The 19,307-nt window shown below is 30.5% G+C and overlaps 3 protein-coding genes across 4 annotated transcripts; 1 reads left to right on the top strand and 2 right to left on the bottom strand.

Moving 5' to 3' along the window:
- Positions 1 to 326: 326 nt before the first annotated feature.
- LOC141446856 (uncharacterized) lies at positions 327 to 7,022 on the bottom strand. Its single transcript, XM_074113759.1, has 6 exons — positions 6,612 to 7,022; positions 6,253 to 6,412; positions 4,878 to 5,078; positions 4,612 to 4,752; positions 4,088 to 4,240; positions 327 to 4,012 (listed from the first exon to the last, which is right to left on the bottom strand). Exons 1-6 carry the CDS (start codon positions 6,983 to 6,985, stop codon positions 3,839 to 3,841), a joined length of 1,203 nt encoding a protein of 400 aa, XP_073969860.1. The 5' UTR covers positions 6,986 to 7,022; the 3' UTR covers positions 327 to 3,838.
- Positions 7,023 to 7,109: 87 nt separating this feature from the next.
- On the top strand, positions 7,110 to 16,330 carry LOC141446857 (NECAP-like protein CG9132). Of its 2 annotated transcripts, XM_074113761.1 has the most exons (6): positions 7,110 to 7,251; positions 7,330 to 7,446; positions 7,534 to 7,739; positions 7,955 to 8,145; positions 10,171 to 10,361; positions 11,536 to 16,330. In XM_074113761.1, exons 2-6 carry the CDS (start codon positions 7,361 to 7,363, stop codon positions 11,576 to 11,578), a joined length of 717 nt encoding a protein of 238 aa, XP_073969862.1. In that variant the 5' UTR covers positions 7,110 to 7,251; positions 7,330 to 7,360; the 3' UTR covers positions 11,579 to 16,330. The 2 variants fall into 2 exon arrangements, with proteins under 2 accessions (XP_073969862.1, XP_073969861.1); XM_074113760.1 differs by having other exon boundaries at positions 7,217 to 7,446.
- Positions 16,331 to 18,316: 1,986 nt separating this feature from the next.
- mRpS18C (mitochondrial ribosomal protein S18C) lies at positions 18,317 to 19,264 on the bottom strand. The gene is made up of 4 exons (XM_074113765.1): positions 19,128 to 19,264; positions 18,971 to 19,056; positions 18,689 to 18,896; positions 18,317 to 18,619 (listed from the first exon to the last, which is right to left on the bottom strand). The coding sequence occupies exons 1-4, from the start codon at positions 19,144 to 19,146 to the stop codon at positions 18,528 to 18,530; spliced, it is 405 nt and encodes a 134-aa protein (XP_073969866.1). The 5' UTR covers positions 19,147 to 19,264; the 3' UTR covers positions 18,317 to 18,527.
- Between the last annotated feature and the right edge of the window lie 43 nt (positions 19,265 to 19,307).

A 19,307-nucleotide genomic window follows, 5' to 3' on the forward strand; every position in this document is an offset into this window, starting at 1 on the left:
TGAATAGGTTTATATACCGTTTGCATGCGATGTTTATTTCCATTAACCTTTTTTAATCCTTATAATTAGAAGTCAAATTACTCAAATCTGAGGTACCAATTTTTGATATTGGGCGAGTATCATAAAGTAAGAACTATGGAAAATCTGATCAGAATGAAAGAAAAAAACCAATACGATCTAAGAGAAAGTAATAAAAAATTATAACTTTTCTTTTTGAAACTAAAATTTGAATTAGGTTCGGCTCTGAAAATTCTAACTAGCAGAGTCCTGGTTTAAAAACAATGCAGCTTAGGAAATTCGGGCGTTAGAACAAAGAAAAAAAAGTCTTTTTTTTTTGCTTTGACAATAATTTACAATTTATTACACACATTTTTTGTTTTCAATTTTTTTACTTTTTGGTACAGTCCATTGTTTGGAAGATGGGGCTCAACTAGCTACAATCTCTGTGTCTTACCTCAACAAAAAATTTTTCTTGAACTTCCCTTCTCCTTACATTTTTCTCCAAAAAAAACAAAATAAAAATAAATAAGAAGAAACTTATCAATTGCAAAAAATATTAAGTACAATTATTTGACAATCAAATTCATGGAAAGAAATATACATATAGCACCCTAGAGCTTAAGTGTAACTTGAGGTAATAATCAAAAGTTAAGTTTCTGATTGTCCTTAATCACCTCCAAACATCACTAGATAGTAATTTTAAAAAAAACAAACAATAAATTGAACAAAACAAAGCAAAAAAAATACCAGATAAATAAAATTTAAACAAAAAAATGTATTTTTTGTTGAGATTCTAATCAACAGTACACAATACCATTTTAAGACCAGAGTTTTTTGTTTTTGTTATTAAAATAATACTTTTTGCAGCTCTAAAACATTGATTGTGCTTTGTAATATTCCCTTTATTTTATAAAAGTTCAAAAAAAAGTCTTACTAAATTTACACATGATCAATTTCAAACTTAAATTTAAAAATAAAAAGGGATGCTCTGTCCTTCTATTCAGTTTTTGCTATAATAGTAAAAATAAAAATATTAATAAAATTAAAATAAATAAAATTGTAGCTCCAGTTAGTACACAATTAATTACGTATATACATAAAAATAACTAAAAAGAAGTAGTAACATTTTTTATTTTATTTTGTACATAATACAGAAGTTTAAAAATCACAAATTAGGAACTAAATACAAATCGATTGTATTTTTAATTATTTTTAAAAAAAGTTGGTAACCACCGGAATATTTAGAGATTTATGTGTTTCATTTAATTACAATTAAAGACTAGAATTGTTATCAGTTTAATGACAACAAGTAAACTTACAACTCTAGGTTTTTATTGTGCTAGTTTTACGAGTGGTACAAATAGTATTAAAAATTACAATTTCAAAATAAAAATAAATAAAATATTGAAATTTTTGTTATGGACAACAATCAAAAATTTAAGAAGCTTAAAAAAATTAATTTAGTTTCTTATTAGCTAAAATACATAATTATAAATACATTACGTTTTACAAGCTGATTTATAAAATAAAACACAACCAACAATAAATATTGAAATTTTGGTTAAAATTCAGTCTATAAAAAGAGCAGTCTCATAATAAATATATTTTTTTTAATTATTTGGGTGACATGAATAATATAATTGAGTTTACAATAATTTATATTAGAATTTATACCGCCGGTGGGCAAAAGCCCCCACCCCAGGGGAATATTATTCGACCCGCCGCATAAATAAATAATAATCCGTTTCAAGTTCCAAATTCACGAAATTCTAGTAATATAGAAACGAAAAATAAAAAGAACAATAAAATTTATCAATAAAAAATGGTTGATACCTATGAGAAAACTCATTACAGCTTATAAATTATTGTATTTGACTCGCAACTAAATGTTGCTATGATAAATGAAGACGCGGTGAGGTTTTAGAATTTCATCAGTTAAAAAGAATATTAATATAGCCCATTTTATTTTAACAATGACATATCCGTCTCATGGACTTTGTATCTCCGTTAATGCGGGCATTTGTTCATTTTCAACAATAAGAGTATACTAAATGAATTTAGGCGAAGTAAATACCTAACGTGTGTGAAAATATATTAACAAAATATGTACTGTAACTACCACATTGGGATACCCATGATAATTTAGCCTTCTGCCATGCTGAGATGACTCGTCTACTCCCACTAGCAGGAACTAATGGAAATGGATCTCAAAAACTTATGGCAGTGGAGTTCTCATAAAACACTACAGAATACTCCCAATTAATGCATTGAACAACCTGCGACGTCAGTTCTTTCTTACATGCTCGGGAGAAAACCTTGGTGGTGCGGACCAGATCACGAGCTTGCAAGGAATACCGATCAATTAATCACAAAAGGAAGGTTAAAGAGAGAAAGGATTATGTTAAGACAAACTGTTCCGATCTTTCGCCACAATATAATCTCAAAAATGTTGGTCTTTGCCTGAATATCATCTATGGAGTAATTCATTTAAATATAGACATGACACCGAGAGGGCCAGTCTGTTGCATTTGTCGTGAGAAATTATGAATACGGAAATTTTTGAATTGAGGAAAGACTTAATCGATATATCCATTGCTAATGCTATCTCCAGACGACAATGCCTCTTACTAAAAAGAAATGCCACATCCAGATGAGTTCTCGGGGTCTTATAAATGCTATCTAAAAATGGACTAAGGCATCAATTTTTTTTTTTTTTTTCTTAATACAAATTATGTTTTATACACCAAGAAAATGAATAAAAAATAAATTATGAATACGGCTTATAAGCTTGATCGAGTTTTGTTATGACAGTTTTTTAGTAGAATAAAAAGAACGATTGTATCCATGAGAAGAACGTTCAGAATCTAGGTGATGGCTTCGAGTATGGTTTCAGTTTTGAAATTTTGCGAGGGATATTTATTCATCTACTGATCCTACAAGAGCCCGGTGTTCAGAAATTTATGAATATTTCCTTTATTAGCTGAGACTTCTTTCAAAGGTGGGCTCGCGAAGTGTAATTAAGATGGATCACGAATATTATTAAGATATGTTTTACTTTATCATAATTATTCTCAACGTCCTCGGACGCAGGCACTACTGAAATAAAACATGCTTTTCCATTGGGCACCATAGTTTTATTATTATTCCCCGCATATTTATTATTTTTCTGAATTTCCTCAACAGATTAATAATTACAATGAATTATGGTTTTCATTTGAATCACCACCATATTTAGCTAGGGAAAACATAGCCAACGATTGCTAAAACTTAAAAAACAAAAATTATCTGATTATTTTTATAATCATGAGAAGCAACTAAGGATTCAGAAATAATGAAAGTAAATAATTTCAAAAATCTTAAATCATTAATTATTTTCGGACGTAATACTGTTAATAAGATTGTAATCCATAACAAAAACTTCAATTCACTCTGTTTTTCATGTAAAAACAAATAAAAAAAAAAAAAAAATTCGACTTCTATTAACCTAAGAAACTTTATAAGCTATCAGAGCACCCCCTCAGCATAATGTGAGAGGTTAAAGAATTTTTAAAAACTTTTAATTTTTTTTATTGCAATAATTAATTTAAGATCTTTAAATATAATTAAGTATTTCTTCCAATAATGCATTTGTGATTTTAATTATTATTATTACTTTTTGTCGTAAATTTATTTATTCCATGCGCGCTTATTCAGAATATCAATTATTCGCTTTTTTTAATTATTAAATTTGAGAGAAAGAAAGAGAAATATATTGTATACATACGTAAATAGAGAGATTTGTGTTTTTTATTCTTTGTTAAAGAAGTAAAATATACTGACCAATATATCTTTCATTATATCAACCGCAAGTTCCGCTGTAACGTTTTGAGCGTAAAGCTCTCGGCGAGATGCCCATTTTTAGTGATCTCATGGCCATTGCTCTATTAAAATGACGTTGGCCTTTCACTTCTGGATATTCACTTTCAAGATTTGAGTCCATAGATGATATTATCACTAGAAGGACTCCAAGCACCTGAAATCAAATATTTTAATTTTTGTAGCTGGTAAAATGAAAAAAATTATTTTTGTAATTTTTATGTTTACTTACCAAGCAAACAATTATAAGAAGTGTGTATATGTGTATATTGTTGTCTGGAGTTGCTTCGAGATCTTTGAGAGCGGAAACCGCTGGATCAAAACCTGGTCTCAGGTGAAGACAGTGGCGCATGTGTAGCGAAGCTTCTTGATAGTGACCATAAGCCTTAACAAAAATAAATCTAGGCTGAAGCACCCAAAGGAATGCACGGACCTTGATTGATTAAAACCCGGTGTGAGTCTTGCAAAGAAATCGCACCAAAAAAAAATACTTATTGTGCCATTCCCTTGACGGTATGGGTCTCAAATATAAGTATATCTTTCAATAGTTCTTCCTAACAAAATTGTACTCAGTACGTGATACAGAAAGGTTATCAGGATGTTTTAAGAACTTGTGATTACAAAAGTCAACTCGCACAAATAAAGAAAATCAAAATTTTATTGGCAGTTGAATAAATGAAGAAGAATGTTAAGAGAAATTAAGCTATAAGAATAGAGAAATCGTACCTAATTGCAGTATAAGAAAAACGGTCTTACTTTGAAAATTTCCCCGAGCGTGAAATATTGCTGCCAGGCACTCTTATCTGGCGGCTGCACTTCGAGGGATCTCCTGGTTAAATAAATGGCATCATCCAGATATTGCAAAGTGAACAACACTCTTGCCAAGTTCAATAGTACCTGAAAATTTTATGAAATTGTGAAACTGTAGTATCAGCTTTAATCTGAAAATTAAACTACAAAATTAAAACAAAACAAAAAATGGAAACTTGAAACGTCATTTAAATTAGGTCAATTTCACTTACTTCCGCGTTATGTGGTGAAACAGCAAGAGCCCTTCTAAAACATTCTATTGACTTATAAGTATCACCCTTAAGTCTCCAGAAATTTCCAATTTGATTGTACAATTGTACAGACTTTGGCTTCTCACGTTTGGCTTTCTTTAGCTTCCTTTCTAAAGCAGCCACATCAATGTCGGTGCTCTTTTTCTTAAATATTAACCCTACCTGGAAAATAAAATAAATATGGGTAAAACCAAAATTAAAAGTAACTATGCAATTTCTAGTATCTTGTAAACAAGATTTCAAGCCTACCCTTAAACAGCTATCAGAAATTCTGAGGTACTTCAGAGAAGAAGGTACTTCAACGATTTGACCAAAATCATCAGCTAGATTCGAAGTAAATGGATGTAGGACCACTTCTACAGAAGAACCCTACATTGCATCAAGGATTAGCTAAATGCTTAATATTTTAGTATGCCTCATTAGCACATCAGATGTACAAATAAAGCTTTGAGAGTAATAACAGTTACCACTAAGTCTACCTCTGCAGCATTATGGAAATTCAAAACATCTCTTTCTTACAGTACGAAGAGAAATGACAGAAATGAAGCTGTTGGAGCGATTAGAGAAGAAGGTGTTGGTTGAGCATTGAAGTAACCAGGAAATAAATGACCATCGACTGTATACCCGACAGACTATCTCAAAAGGAAAAGTTATAAAAAAGCACTCGAATAATCTAACTGAAAGTAGAGTATCGACTCGAACCACGTGTGACCAAAGCTTGGCTTAATATAATATTCTTATCATAAGCAGCAATCACCTGAGTTGAAACCTTTAGCCGCGATATATAGAAATGACTCCACATTTATACTTGCTTAGTTGGTCAATAGTACGGATGGCAGAAGTGTAAACTCGCGGATTTTCCCTTTTGGCTCCTGCAGGTATTAATTACTTGTACAGTAACTTGCGAATGAACCTGCTGGGTCTTATGTAACCAACTATCTATCCAACTCAAAAGCTAGAAGAACCAAAGGTGGCAGGGATATCCCCTGAAACAGCCAGTCTTCGAAACGGGTCAGTCAGAAAAAGTCAAATGCTGAAACAAGATGTCCGACAACCGACCAAAAAACATTTCTCCTAGACTAGCCAGGAATTGGTTCTGAAGTTTGGATGTGGGGTCCCACTTTATTTCACTGTACCTTAAATGCTTAAATAAAAATGACTGATGGAGTTTCATATTTCACCAGAATCAGGTTCATTATTGATCTTCTATAGAAACAAGTGTGTTCTAAATGCGACGTTTGCTATGGTTTCGCAAAGAAATAGGTAGGCATGTGCACCTTAAATTTGGGGACTTCATGATATTTAGTCAAGGTTACTTATTTATTATTTTAAGTACCTGTGGCTCAGGAACATTTGGATGAGAAAGCCTATTGGCTACTCCAACTAAGTTATCATAGTACGTAAAATTTACTGGTTTTCCACAATCCAAGACTTCATCATCTTCAGGATTTTTTGTATTGTTCGTTACTTCCTGAGGCAATAATACTGTCTCACGTCTAGAAACAAAAGCAAAAATACAATTGACCTCAGTGTTACAGAACTTGATACAAACTAACCAAATTGGGCACTTAAATTATTCCTTTAAATTTCATTAACTTAAAGTAGTGACACTAAAAAGAATTTTGACTTAGTAAATAATATAAATTAGTATATGAAGACTTCCATTAAACTCAAAAAGGAATAAATTGTACTTACTTTTCATAAGATGCACTAACATTTTGACAATCAGTACAGTAATTAGTGTCTACACTTCTTTTTGTCCAAGACTTTCCATAATGGACGGTTGAAGTGATTATATTAAATATAGGATCATCAATTATATCTTCAGGATGGTAAGGTAATTTTTGAAAATTACCAGCTTCAATAATATTACCATCCATGCTTAATTTCCATAGATTAGAAGTGCGTGAATTTGTATGTATTATCTGTACAACAATTATGTACAGAAATACAAACGTAATACACTTTACACTAGTCATTTTGATTTTAGAAAGTAAATGAAAAACGTTTACATAATCGGCCACAATTATTTCACTGTTAAAACAACACCAGCAGATGAATGAAGACATATAACATCTGAGACTTTCTTCTTTATGGTTGAAGAAGCAGTGTGCTCCACAAGAAATGATAAAATAATCCTGATAAATTACAAAAAAAAAATTAGTGTAAAAGAAGGAATTTACATTTAAATGTCTATGCTATTCTTTAAAACTTATTTAATTAAGTGAATAATGTTATTTTACGTAATACCAAATATGAAGTATAATGAAATAATGATTAGTATGATATAAGTTGGCATTATTGACTCGCTGGACTGGTGGTGGAATTACTGGAGGTGAGGACAGAGGAGTGTGTTCTTGTTGAAGTTGAAGTATAAGTGAATAAATAGTGAATTTGTTAAATTCTGTTCCAGCTTGATTATCAATACATTTTGTTTGGAAAAGATGGATACTTATGAGAGTGTGTTGTTGGTTAAGAATGAGGTTTTCGTATTTAAAGTGCCACCATTGACTACGAACAGAGGACATAAGTAATATTTTTAGGTCGTTTGGAAAAAAAAAAAAATAGTAATCACTTTTTTGTTCTCTCTTTTCATTTAACTGTAACTACCTTTCAGAGCTGCCGACTGGAACTTAAACGAGCCTCAATGGACTGGACGTATGAGGCTTGTTTCCAAAGATAAGGAAGTTTATCTGAAATTGGAAGATAAAACAACTGGTGAATTATTCGCTAAATGTCCAGTTGATAAGTATCCTGGCATTGCTATTCAACCAGTTTCTGATTCCTCTCGATATTTTGTTCTTAGGATTCAAGATGACAATGGTGAGTAAAAGAGTATTAATTTAATAAGTTTAATTTAGCACAAAACGATGACATTGTCCTCGTTGGAAATATCCATATTGTGCTTAAAATTATATATTAAATGAGCACTTTTTAACATGGAAAACTTTCTGGAAGCTGTTTAAAAATAGTATAAATATTATTGAAATTTATGAAGACTAGTAACTCTTTATTCACTCATTTATTTATTTATTCAGGGAGAACAGCATTTATAGGTGTGGGATTTTCCGACAGATCTGATAGTTTTGATCTTAACGTAGCTTTGCAAGATCATTTCAATTGGCTAAAAAAATCTGAAGAAATTGAGAAGGAAAAAGATGTTCCTAAGCCTGAATTGGATTTGAGATTTAAGGATGGTGAAACGATCAAAATAAATATGAAGATAACAGTCAGTTCATTTTGTTTTTTCAGTCTGATAATTGTGAATTTAAAATTTTTATTTTTTGTTTAAATAATATTCACGAACATTTTCCTGGTATTAAATTATGAATACTTAATAATGTGATGCAATAATTGTTTTTCGGTGATTCACAACTTTATCATTAGAAAGATAAATTGTTAAAATCTCTCCCGGATGTATAAAATTTGTTTAACCGTCGTAGAATGCAATGTATTCCTGACCAGTTTAGTGCTTTCATCCATCAACAGAGTTAGATTGTTCAGTTAGGTGTAGAGATTTCGACTGCTAGTAATACCTCAATTAATTAACAGCCCCTACAGACAGCAACTGCAAAAATAAACTACTTTGTCCACACGGGCCAGAAATCTAACCAAACTGGAGAAAAATCAAAGTCCGATATAAATAACCATATACATTATTAAGGAACAAAAATACTCTTGAACCAATATATCAACACAGACTCAACTTACTCAAATACAGTCTCCAACCGGACAGTATCTACAACACAATGGCGCTGTAACATAGAATGAGTTAGGAAAGAATGACAGGTATCTTCACATAAAATACAAGTCTAAAATATTACATATGCACTAAACAATTACTAGCTTTCATTATTTTTACAAAATGTTTTACGATTTATAAACATTTTGAATGAACACTTTCATATACACCCTGTAACGTCCCTTATTCAGCAAGTGTAGAGCGAGATGGTAACTTACTTGAAGTGGAAATATCTACACGAAACTGATGAAATAAACGTGCATGCTACGAATTTGACTTTCGAACGAAACGTTCTTACATTTTATTTTTCTAGGGTGGGTAAAAACGACTTTTTTTTACTGAAGTTTTATTGTTTTATATTAAAAAACAAAATATTAGATATTGATAATGAGCCATCTCATTCTTTAGTGGTTTGTCGTCTTTGGGGTGGTATAAGAATACAAGCCGATACCATTTCTTAGGTTTATAAGAAAAACTTTCTTGTTCTGTGACGTTAAATGAAATGTCGATCAGGGCAAATGATTATTATAAATGTGCCAGATCTAATTAGGTATCAGCTTTTAAATTTTCTAATGGGTCAGTGTCAATGCACATGGTTAGTGGTTTATGTTGGTATGTTGTTTAATCATATGTAGGAAGAATTGTCGTTTTCGTTTGGCTAAAGTCAAATATTTTTGAGCCAAAGCTAGTACTTATCTAGTACGTATTTTTTTTAAATAACGGTTACCTTGTCCTATTCTTTTCTACACATTATGTTCTTATTCTCCATTGTAGTAAATAGGTATTGACATTTTTCTTTCATTTGTTCATGCGTGATATCGTTCATACAACTCGTTAAAGGATTTAAATATTGAGATATCTGCTAGCCATAAATAAAGCATTCAATGCGAGAAACATCTTCGATGTGATCTTCATTTTTAATTGTTTCCCCAGGAAGATGTTTGTATGCCATCTTCTTGTTTACTTTATTTCAGTTACTATTCTGTCACATATGACACTATTTAATGAATTTTAATTTATTTCATTACAAATCCGTATTCTAAAAAATAATTGAATCAAGACAATACTATTCATTATCGTAAAATAATTTTAAAAAAGTTTATATTATTTAAGTTCATTGTGGAACCATAATACCATCAGCAGTGTTCATCAGCAACTCTAATGATTCTTTACTCTTCAACTTCACGAATTTTTCTGTTTGCTTTTGCTGCAGAACATTTCCTTTGCTGCCAATGGAACTCAGAATCGCAAAAATTCACTTCCATCGTCAGATTCGTATATCTGGTCAATAAAAATGATAAAACTATTTTATTTTTCCCACCTTCATAATAGGAATTATGTTTTATATATTATTATTACATTATACATGAGTATCAACATTTTTTTTCTCTTATATTAATGGTGATTAAAGATTACTTAATTTTGAAAATTAATATATAAATTTATCTTAATATAAGTATATAAATTATCTTAGCAAAAACATTGTGTAAACCCCATAATTAATAATTGCAGAAAAAAGATGGATCTGAAGCGACGAGTAAGCCCAAAGCTAGAACGAGTGGCGGTGGTCTTCTACCTCCACCTCCGGGTGGTGTTAAGATTGCACCTCCACCTGCTCCTTCAGTAAATTCATCGCCATCGCATGCTGCACCAAACACTAAACCGGAATCTTGGGGTGAATTCGCTTCGGCACCTAGCCCAGGGTGAGTATGCGTTTTTTGGGGGGCTTGGAGAGGGAGTAGTTTTTGATGATCGACTAATTGGCGTGATTCAAGTGCCTTTATTGGTACTTTTGCCAAAATCATGTTTGGTTTGTTGCTTTACAGTTTTTAATAAGCGAGAAAGTATATATATCAACGTATGTTAAATATAATGTAGACTGGGGCTACTAAGAAACGATTTTTGTTTTTTAATATTGCGTGACTCTCATGGAGTTTCTGCTGGGCAGTCAATATCATGTAATATAATTATTCCCCTACACCTGGATTTCTATCTTTTTCTTTTTTTCCATTGCAGTTCAAAATTGCATGTAGCGTTGCAATTATGCTATTAAATATTTAATGTAAATTAACTTTATGTATTAAGGGAAACGTTGAATATACAAAAATATTTCTTATTCATTTTCTTTCTATTTACTTACAAGGAAAAGTATAATTGTATCCCATTTTCGTTATTTTTCACTAGAATTACTATTAGTGTGTTCTTTTGAGTCTTTCTGAGATAGAAAGGTTATCTTTAAGGTAGTAAATATATTTCTCTGGCTAAAATGGGTAAATCAGTGAAAATTCAATTGGTGTACGATTTTGATGCTTATTCTAACAAGAATAGCTGAAAGTAAAGAGCATATATTCATCTTGGCAGACACCTAGGCAACGATTTTTCACGTACCAGCGAATTTATTTTTTTGCTTAAACATTTGAATGATTAGTTAAATGGTGGGAAGGTTGAACGGATATGGTCATCAATAGATTCAAGCTGTTGTCCAATTGATGATAGCAAGCGTTCCATTTGTGACACCAAGAAAAACAGAAGGAATCATTTGAGGTGGACCTATAACTTTTCTCTTCCATTTAAAACTCAAAGCATCAAAGAATGGAACAATAAAAAAAAAAAAAATTGAAGGTGGAACAGAAAAATTTCAGAGAGAAGTGACTTCAGAATAAGCTATCTAGGACTGTTTCCAATATTGGAAATTTCAAGTTCATTTGTTGGGAAGGTGACTAAAGAGAATAGACCAGTAACTTATAGATAATGCACGTAATTTTTAGCAAATTCAGTTAACTAACATTTTGATGAGTAAACTCTATGTATACCCCTCCCATAGAACTTATCTTTTTTTAAATTTCCTTCGTTTATTATTATTTTCTATTGTTTTAGCACTGCCACAACTCCGAGCAATCCTAATTGGGTGCAGTTCTAATACAATTTATTTTTTAAAAAAATAAATAATAAAAATGACTGTTAAATAATATTATATATTTACTTTTTCCTTACTGTTAAACATGTTTATTTTTAATAACTTTAAAAAAAAAAAAAAATATAGTAGTATTCTATTTTGTGAATATTTATAAATATTAATAGATATTTTATTCACTATTTTGAGAAAAAATAATAATAACAAAGTTATTATAAATTTATGTGGCGCTAAATTTACTTCCCGAACTTTGTGCATGTCCAACAGCCAAATTTTTCATCTTTTTTTTTTCAGAGAATATGGTAACTTCATTAAATTTTTTTCAGGATTTTTTGGCTTTAATATTAACTTCTCTGAAGAAAAAAAAATCATATTATTTGGCAAATTTATTATTTTAAGAAAGTCTTGTTCGCAAAAATTTTGATTGATCTGTTTTCCTTTGTTGAAAGTAGAAGTTAAATGTGTTTTCTTTGATAGTTTTTTTTCTCTATTAAAGAACAAATAATGTATTATTATTTTAATATGTACTTTATATTTAGGTTATAATACTGTAATTATAATGGTAGTAGAAACAATGAAGGAAATCCTTTCTGTCATAAAATAATGGGTATTTGTCTCCAAAAATATAAATATTTGTTTTGTATTTCAATTGTTTTCAATTCAAAGAATTCATCGTAAGCTTTGGTTTAGATCATGTGATACCTCGAAAGGTATTATTTTTCTAGGCTATATTGTTTACTTAGCTTTTCTTTGTGGATTTACTCTTTTAAGTACTTTTTGATTATTCGCTTTCATCTAGCCCATGATTGATTTATTTGTATTAATAAAAAGCGAAAGACTGTACCCAGTGCCACAAATGTGATTGTTTTGGTAGTTTCTTCTGGTGTGATTTTAAGAGTGCTATTTAAAATTTTCAGATATTATCCCATTTACAGACATACTAATTGCTTCCTGCAACTAAAACTTGTGAAAATATGGAAACCAATAGCTTAATATTATTTTATTAAAGAAAAAAAATATCTTTTCTGATTTCATTGGCAGTTAAGTTAAGCTTACTGCTTTTTTAATTAAGATCCTGCTTTTCTTAATAAGAAATGAAACTGTTAAAAAAAAAAAAAAAAAAAATCAGCTCAATTAGATGTCCAACAATTTATTTTTTTCTTCTGTGTGTATAAGTTCTTCTTTAAGTGTGAGTCTGTTAATGGTGAGCGTTAATCTAGTTGGCACGTTGAATTGTTGAACTGTTTTCAATTTCTCAATGGAAAATTATTGTACAGCTAAATTGATTATGGTTGGTCGATTGACCTTGAATTAATATTATTATTATCGGCGAAGGCCCGTGAAAGTCTTTATGAAGCCCAATTTCTTAATTATTTCTCGCAAGTTTCGGACACTATTTGTATATTATGGTTTTTACTATTTTAAAAAGAAAAGTTTTTTTTATTTGTAAACAAGATGAAGAGCTGTTTAAAAAGTTAAATTTCATAGTACAATCAAATATCCATGCGGCAAATGTCCACGTCAATATTTACGGTCAAGAATGTACCAAGAATGCATCCACACTATGAACAGAGAATATAAATCGAGATAAAACAAGATGGGTGGCACACCAGACACTCCAACCACACCGAAGCACTGCTCATTTACTCATCTTTCATACCCCCTCATATTAAACGCCGACAGACTGTTTGATCATCTTTAACAATCCGATCAACATGCTAGCATTACTCGAAAATACTGTGTCTTCAAAACGGAAAGGGGCCTCTCCATACGTTCTGTGCTCACTATGCTGAAAATTTTTGTTTCTTTCATCTTCATATTTCGGGCATTCCAACACTGTGTCTAAAAATTATCATTCTTATTGCATTAATTACAATTTGCCATCTGTTTGACGCCAATTTTGTACAGATATGCTCCGCAGGCAGCCTCATAAGAGGGCTACGATAATCCGAAAGGCCGTCCATGGTCAAAGTATTTTGTAAGTATTGACTTATTCTGAAGATGTATTCTTTAGCGGTGATACAACTACTTTTTGCAGGGTCTGGATATCTTCCATTTAACTCCGCCAGTCATTTCTGTCAATTGCTCCACCGTTTTCTAGTTAACGGTAGTAGGGTTCCAGCTTCTTTTATAAACCATCCACTGATCTTAAACTGTGGCTTGTGCACACTCTTTTTTTATATCTGAGCTTATCATTTAACGGCATCCTGGCGACGTGTATTGTTTACGTGAGCCTAATTATTTTTGGTGAGACTTGCGACTCTCACCGTTCAGATCATTTATCTCCAAAGCAGTTAAGTTATCTTTGAATCTCTTCAATGACAGCCAGCCATTTTCCCCAGACTCTTTTCGAGAACCTATAGAATCTACTCGTCATTCATGGATATCGTACACAGGTATTAAACCTGTGACTTTTTTTTTATGAACATGTTTGCTTTCTTTTTTGTAAACTAGTATACAAATATAGATTTACTTAAATTGTTTAAGTTAATGGTTTTTAATGAGAAAATTAATTTAACAACAAAAAAAAATTATTAAAACCTAACTAAAAAAGATAAGGTATTGTATAAAAATATAAAAAAAGTGTTGGTCCCTTTTGTGTAAAAAATAATTATAGAAATAGTAAACACCATAAATTTTTAGCTATTTACTAAATTTAAAATTTAAAAGAATACCAGCATAAAAAATATTCATTTATATAGTGAATGTTTTTATTTTTAAATTGATAAAACTAATATCTTTTGTATTTTAATTTCGGAAAAAATATTTATTTCTAGAAGTAAATTTGATAACATACAATATTAATAAAGAATACAATGTTTGACCAGACTTAGATGTGATAGAAATTCCAAAATGATAATTTTTTTCTTCTTTCGTTTCTTTCTTTATAGTTTATTTTTTGAGTTATTATTCATTTCCTTTTTTTAAGTGTTCATAATGTTAAGATTAAAAAACAAAAATAATATAATTATGTTTTTGTGTTTTGTACGTTCCGAATAGATAATTGCGCCACTCAGAAGGAGTAAAATAAAGTTAGGAACTTTCACATTTAGTTTAATAAAACTAGATGTAGGAAATGATTTTAAAGAAAAACTATTTTTCGTTTAATAATGCGTTACAATCCCATGGAATAATGAAGTTTACGATCTATACTGGTGGCTATTCATTTATTTTTATTTAACCATTTAATGTAATTGTTTACTAAAAGTACATGAGAGTTGAGTTCAACATTACTTTCACATTTTTTACCGTAAGACTAAGTAACGCAAAGCTTAAAGTAAAAAACTAGGTAAGGACCAGATAAATACAGCGAGCTTCTTTTTTTTTTTTTTATAGACAACTGACTAAAATTTAAAATTATATTAAGCATAACTAAGTTATTGTCTTTCGTTGTGTCTTATTTTTTTTCCAAGAGATAGTTGGGTACTGGATTGTTTCTTCTTCTTCTGGGGCGCTACAGTCCTGAAAAGACCCGTGCCTCTTCAACCAGCCTCCTCCATTCCTCTCGATCGTGGTGGAGTGCCATATACAGCATCTTTCTGAGCAAGCGCTCTGGTTCCATCCGTTCCACATGATCCAACCACCTAAGGCGTACTTGTTTCTTTGGATTCTTTAATGATCACAATTACCTGGTTTATAAAGAGAAAATACTATTTTTTGATAATTTAATGTATACATATTAAATGAAACTTAGACTCAATAATTTTCACCATTTAATTGTCTATTTGAAAACAATAAGGTTACTTTTACCTTATTTTAAGTAACGTTTCTTTACCCATTTTCCAATCTTATCAAGGCGCAATCTTCGCTTTGCTTTGATCACTCCTGCCTCAAGGATAGACTGGAAGAAGCACGGAAGATATTGGTTTTCGCCCAACCTATTGCGATTTTTGAAAAGAGAAACCTGTTTCATCATATTGATGATCTCTTCTTTTGGAGACGTTTAATCGAGTTGTTACACAATTCTTGCCCAAGGTACTTCACTGCTCTACTTTCCCATAAAATACCAGACATAATTGATTAATCTATTAAATAAAACCTTCACATAAACTTGATTTGTTTTTTCAAGCAGATCAATTTCTTCTTTATTCGTCATTTTTTCTCAGTTGAAATCATTTACTACTTAGCTTGATGTAAAATAAACTGGGAAAGTTTCAAACGTGTTACTTTACTTCTTCTAAGATGTTGCAATTTTTTTTTGTTCGTATTTTATTTCTTCGAAGGTTTAAATCAATTTCGTGTTGTTTTAATTATTACTGCCTTAATAAGATAGATAATATACAACTTTAGTGTAAAAAAAAAAAAGCAAGAGAAGAAAACCCAAACCTTACAATTTACTTTCACAATATTTTATTTTTAAAAAATAAACCAAAGAAAAATGTTGGCAATATATTACATAAATATATATATATTGAGAATATTGATGTTTTATATTATATATAAATTTATATATATATTGAAAAAAGTAAAATAAAAGTATATATGAGAAAATAAAGAAAACGAAACTATGTATCTATAATTTTTTTGAAAAAAGAGAATAAATAAAATACAACAAAGCTGTTAAAGAAAATATAGTAATTGTAATAACATTTAACAATAATCATTCCATAAAAAAGTAATATTTTAAAAATAATGATCCATTCTATAAAAAAAAATGTTATAATATTTAGTACCTATGTTATATAATATATACATATTAAATATTGAACACATTTGTGATATCTCACAAGATAATAAAAATAACTTGCATAGCTGTTAGTTTATGTTCTGTTATTCTATGCGTTTAATTTTCATTTTGATTATTTTTAAGTCCTTGCTTTTTCTCACGTAGTAGTTTGTATTTACTTTATTAAGCTTGATCTGAAATAATCAAATAGTTTAGGAGATCTATAGAATATTCCACATTATGCGCGGATCTTAAAAATGTCGTAAGTCGCCAAAGCTGCGTTCAAAATCAAAAATTGTGTATTATTTCCGCTTAAATATGGGAAAGCAGCATCTACTCCACTTTATTTAGGTGGACCCTTTTGATTGGGAAAATTTCTACCTCTACTTGTAGAAAGTTGTGATAAATGCTTACAACATGGGGTCGAATTTGCATTGTTTTAAGTTGTTTGTCTAATTAATTCTATTAATTCTGATGAACAGTTGAATTACTCTGTAATTAGGGAACTGTTTGTAGATTGTTAGCATGAAACTTCGCCAAAACGCCCGAAGTTCATGGGCAGTTCATGGGTCTCTTTGTAGCAATCCCATTTTTTTTGTAATGGACTTCAAAATTATTAAAGACTACCATGGCGTGGTGAGACTTAGATACCAAAATTGTCCCTTCGTAATCGTTCAAACCAATAGCAAACTGTTCCTCGGAAAAACAGCATCGTGTCTTTAGCAAAACATGAATTTGTCGAGTAGTCTCTGCTGAGAACACTTAGTTAACTGCACTTATTATCTTAGATCCGCTAAAAAAGTCGCCAAGCAGATCAGCTCGAATGCTGAATGTGGTTTGACGAAATATTAAGAAAAGAGTTTTAACAAAAATAGCTTTAGTGAAATTTTCAAAAGAATATATATTTTTTAATTTGTTTGTTTTTTTTTTTTTCAACGAATTCGAACTATTAGATTGAAGGATGCCAGCTTAGAATAGAAACCACTACATTTAATTCGACCTAACTCATAATGACCTACATATATTACAATTTTATTTTAAAGCCAACCCCTTGAGATAGTTATTTCTGTTTAGATCCCTTTTGCAGCAACTCACAGAAAAGAAATCAGAGAGCTCCTGAGAAAATAGTAATGGGCTTATTATAATTATCCAACGGATTCTTGATCATATTTATGTTGGAAGGAAATAATCAGTTTTTCATGAATCCGTTCGAGGAGTCACCCCTTTGCAAAACAAATAGATATGCTTAGCTGAAAACGCTCTTAAATGAAAAATATATTGAAGAAGAACCCGTTTTTGGACTGGCAGTATGATTCTCTAATTATTGCTTCGATCTAATATTTTGTTTAATACTCATAAGTTAAGGCGTTTGTGTTCATTTCCAATCCTTCATTTCAACTCTCTTTCTTTGTCTTTCAGCCTGGCATAAACTGATCCACTGTTTTTGTCGACCAACACATTTATCAAATGGATGGTAGAAATCATGAACCCTTCTCTCACGTATTTTAATGCGGTTTACTGCATCAGCCGGAGAGGGTTAAAGCCTTCTACGAGTTATTAATTCCTGTAGGGATTTGGCATATCAGATTCAATTATTTTAATTAGAAACCAACTCGACGTTTGAGAAGGCTTCTAAGAAAAAAAAAAAACGTATTTTTTCCGTAAGTAAACTGTATTCGTAATTTCCGTTTCACGTCAATATTGGAAAATCGTCTTAATCGCTCATATAATGAAGCATACAATTCTCATTTCCACTATAGGAATTAGTGTTGCGACTGGCCAAACAACCAGTAAATTTTTTTTTTTATCAATTTTATTTGATATTAATTAAACCTTAATGTGTGTTAAATGTAAATAATAGTCGCTGATATTATTTTATATAAGATTCCAATTTCTTGATCTTATTCTTTAAAAGTATTCTTAAAACAAATAAAAAAAATTGAAACATTTTACTGTCTTATGAATTTTCCCCTTTTGGTGCCCTTTCTGAGTTTATCGCCAGTTTTAGAACTACAGTAGAGAGATTTCACTCTATTGTTATTAAGAACGTATGGGGGAGAAAAAAAATGTATAGTTCATTACATTTTCCAGCCACATATATTATAAATATAAATACAACTAGATTTCACAGTTATTTATAATCTCCAACACGAAAAAAAAAATCACATCTGCTGAATTCTTTATTAATGCTAAGTTCACATATGTACAAAGATCGATTTCAAATATCTCTCTTAAATACAAAAAAACATCTAATAATCATTATATAATTTCAAAGCATTTAAAAGATTTTTAGAAATCATGAGGTCTCAGTGGCTTTTCTGGATTAAAAAGTTTAGGATCTTCTAAATATTCTGGTACTTTATTGTAATATGGCATAAAGCCTGAAAAATAAATAAAACATCAAAAATTTATTCCCTATTTTCAGATAGCTTTTAAGAGAATCAACTTACCTGCTCCTTGTGCTTTAACAATTTCTTTAACAACTTGTTCCTGTTTCATTTTACAAAGTCCAGTTATATAACGTCCATAAATTCGCCCAGTATATGGTGAAACGAATTGTGATAATAGTTTTGTATTTTTATAATCTGGTGTAATTTTCAATTTACAAAGTATACACTGAGTTCTTTCCTTTTTAAAGGGATTTTCCATTTCCACTGGCTATAAATTTAAAAGTTCATAAGTTTTTAATTCATAAACACTAATCAGTGCCTACAATATTTAGTAATTCTTACCATATCATCATTGCTATCACTATGCTTGCGTATAGTAGTCTGCGTGCGTCTTAAAGTAAGAAACCATTTACTCTTCACAAAATTACCTGTAAAAATACTTTTATACAGAATTTATGTTTTGAAAACAAGTAACAGAGTTATTGTATAAGTTGTATACCGGTTACACTGATCGCCATAACAATGTGTTTGTCACTTGCTTAGTTTAGCTGAGGAGGAGGTTCCATCCAATACTTGCTATTGATACCAACTTCGATACTTTTCTTTTAAATAGCTGGTATTGAACTCTACATCAATCGATTCGTAAGCTTTGTTGTGTGTGGTAGGTTATAAGTTGAAG

The sequence above is a fragment of the Rhodnius prolixus genome, unplaced genomic scaffold (assembly GCF_049639745.1).
Source record: "Rhodnius prolixus isolate KJV_2025 unplaced genomic scaffold, Rpr scaffold_7, whole genome shotgun sequence".
NCBI lineage: Eukaryota > Metazoa > Arthropoda > Insecta > Hemiptera > Reduviidae > Rhodnius > Rhodnius prolixus.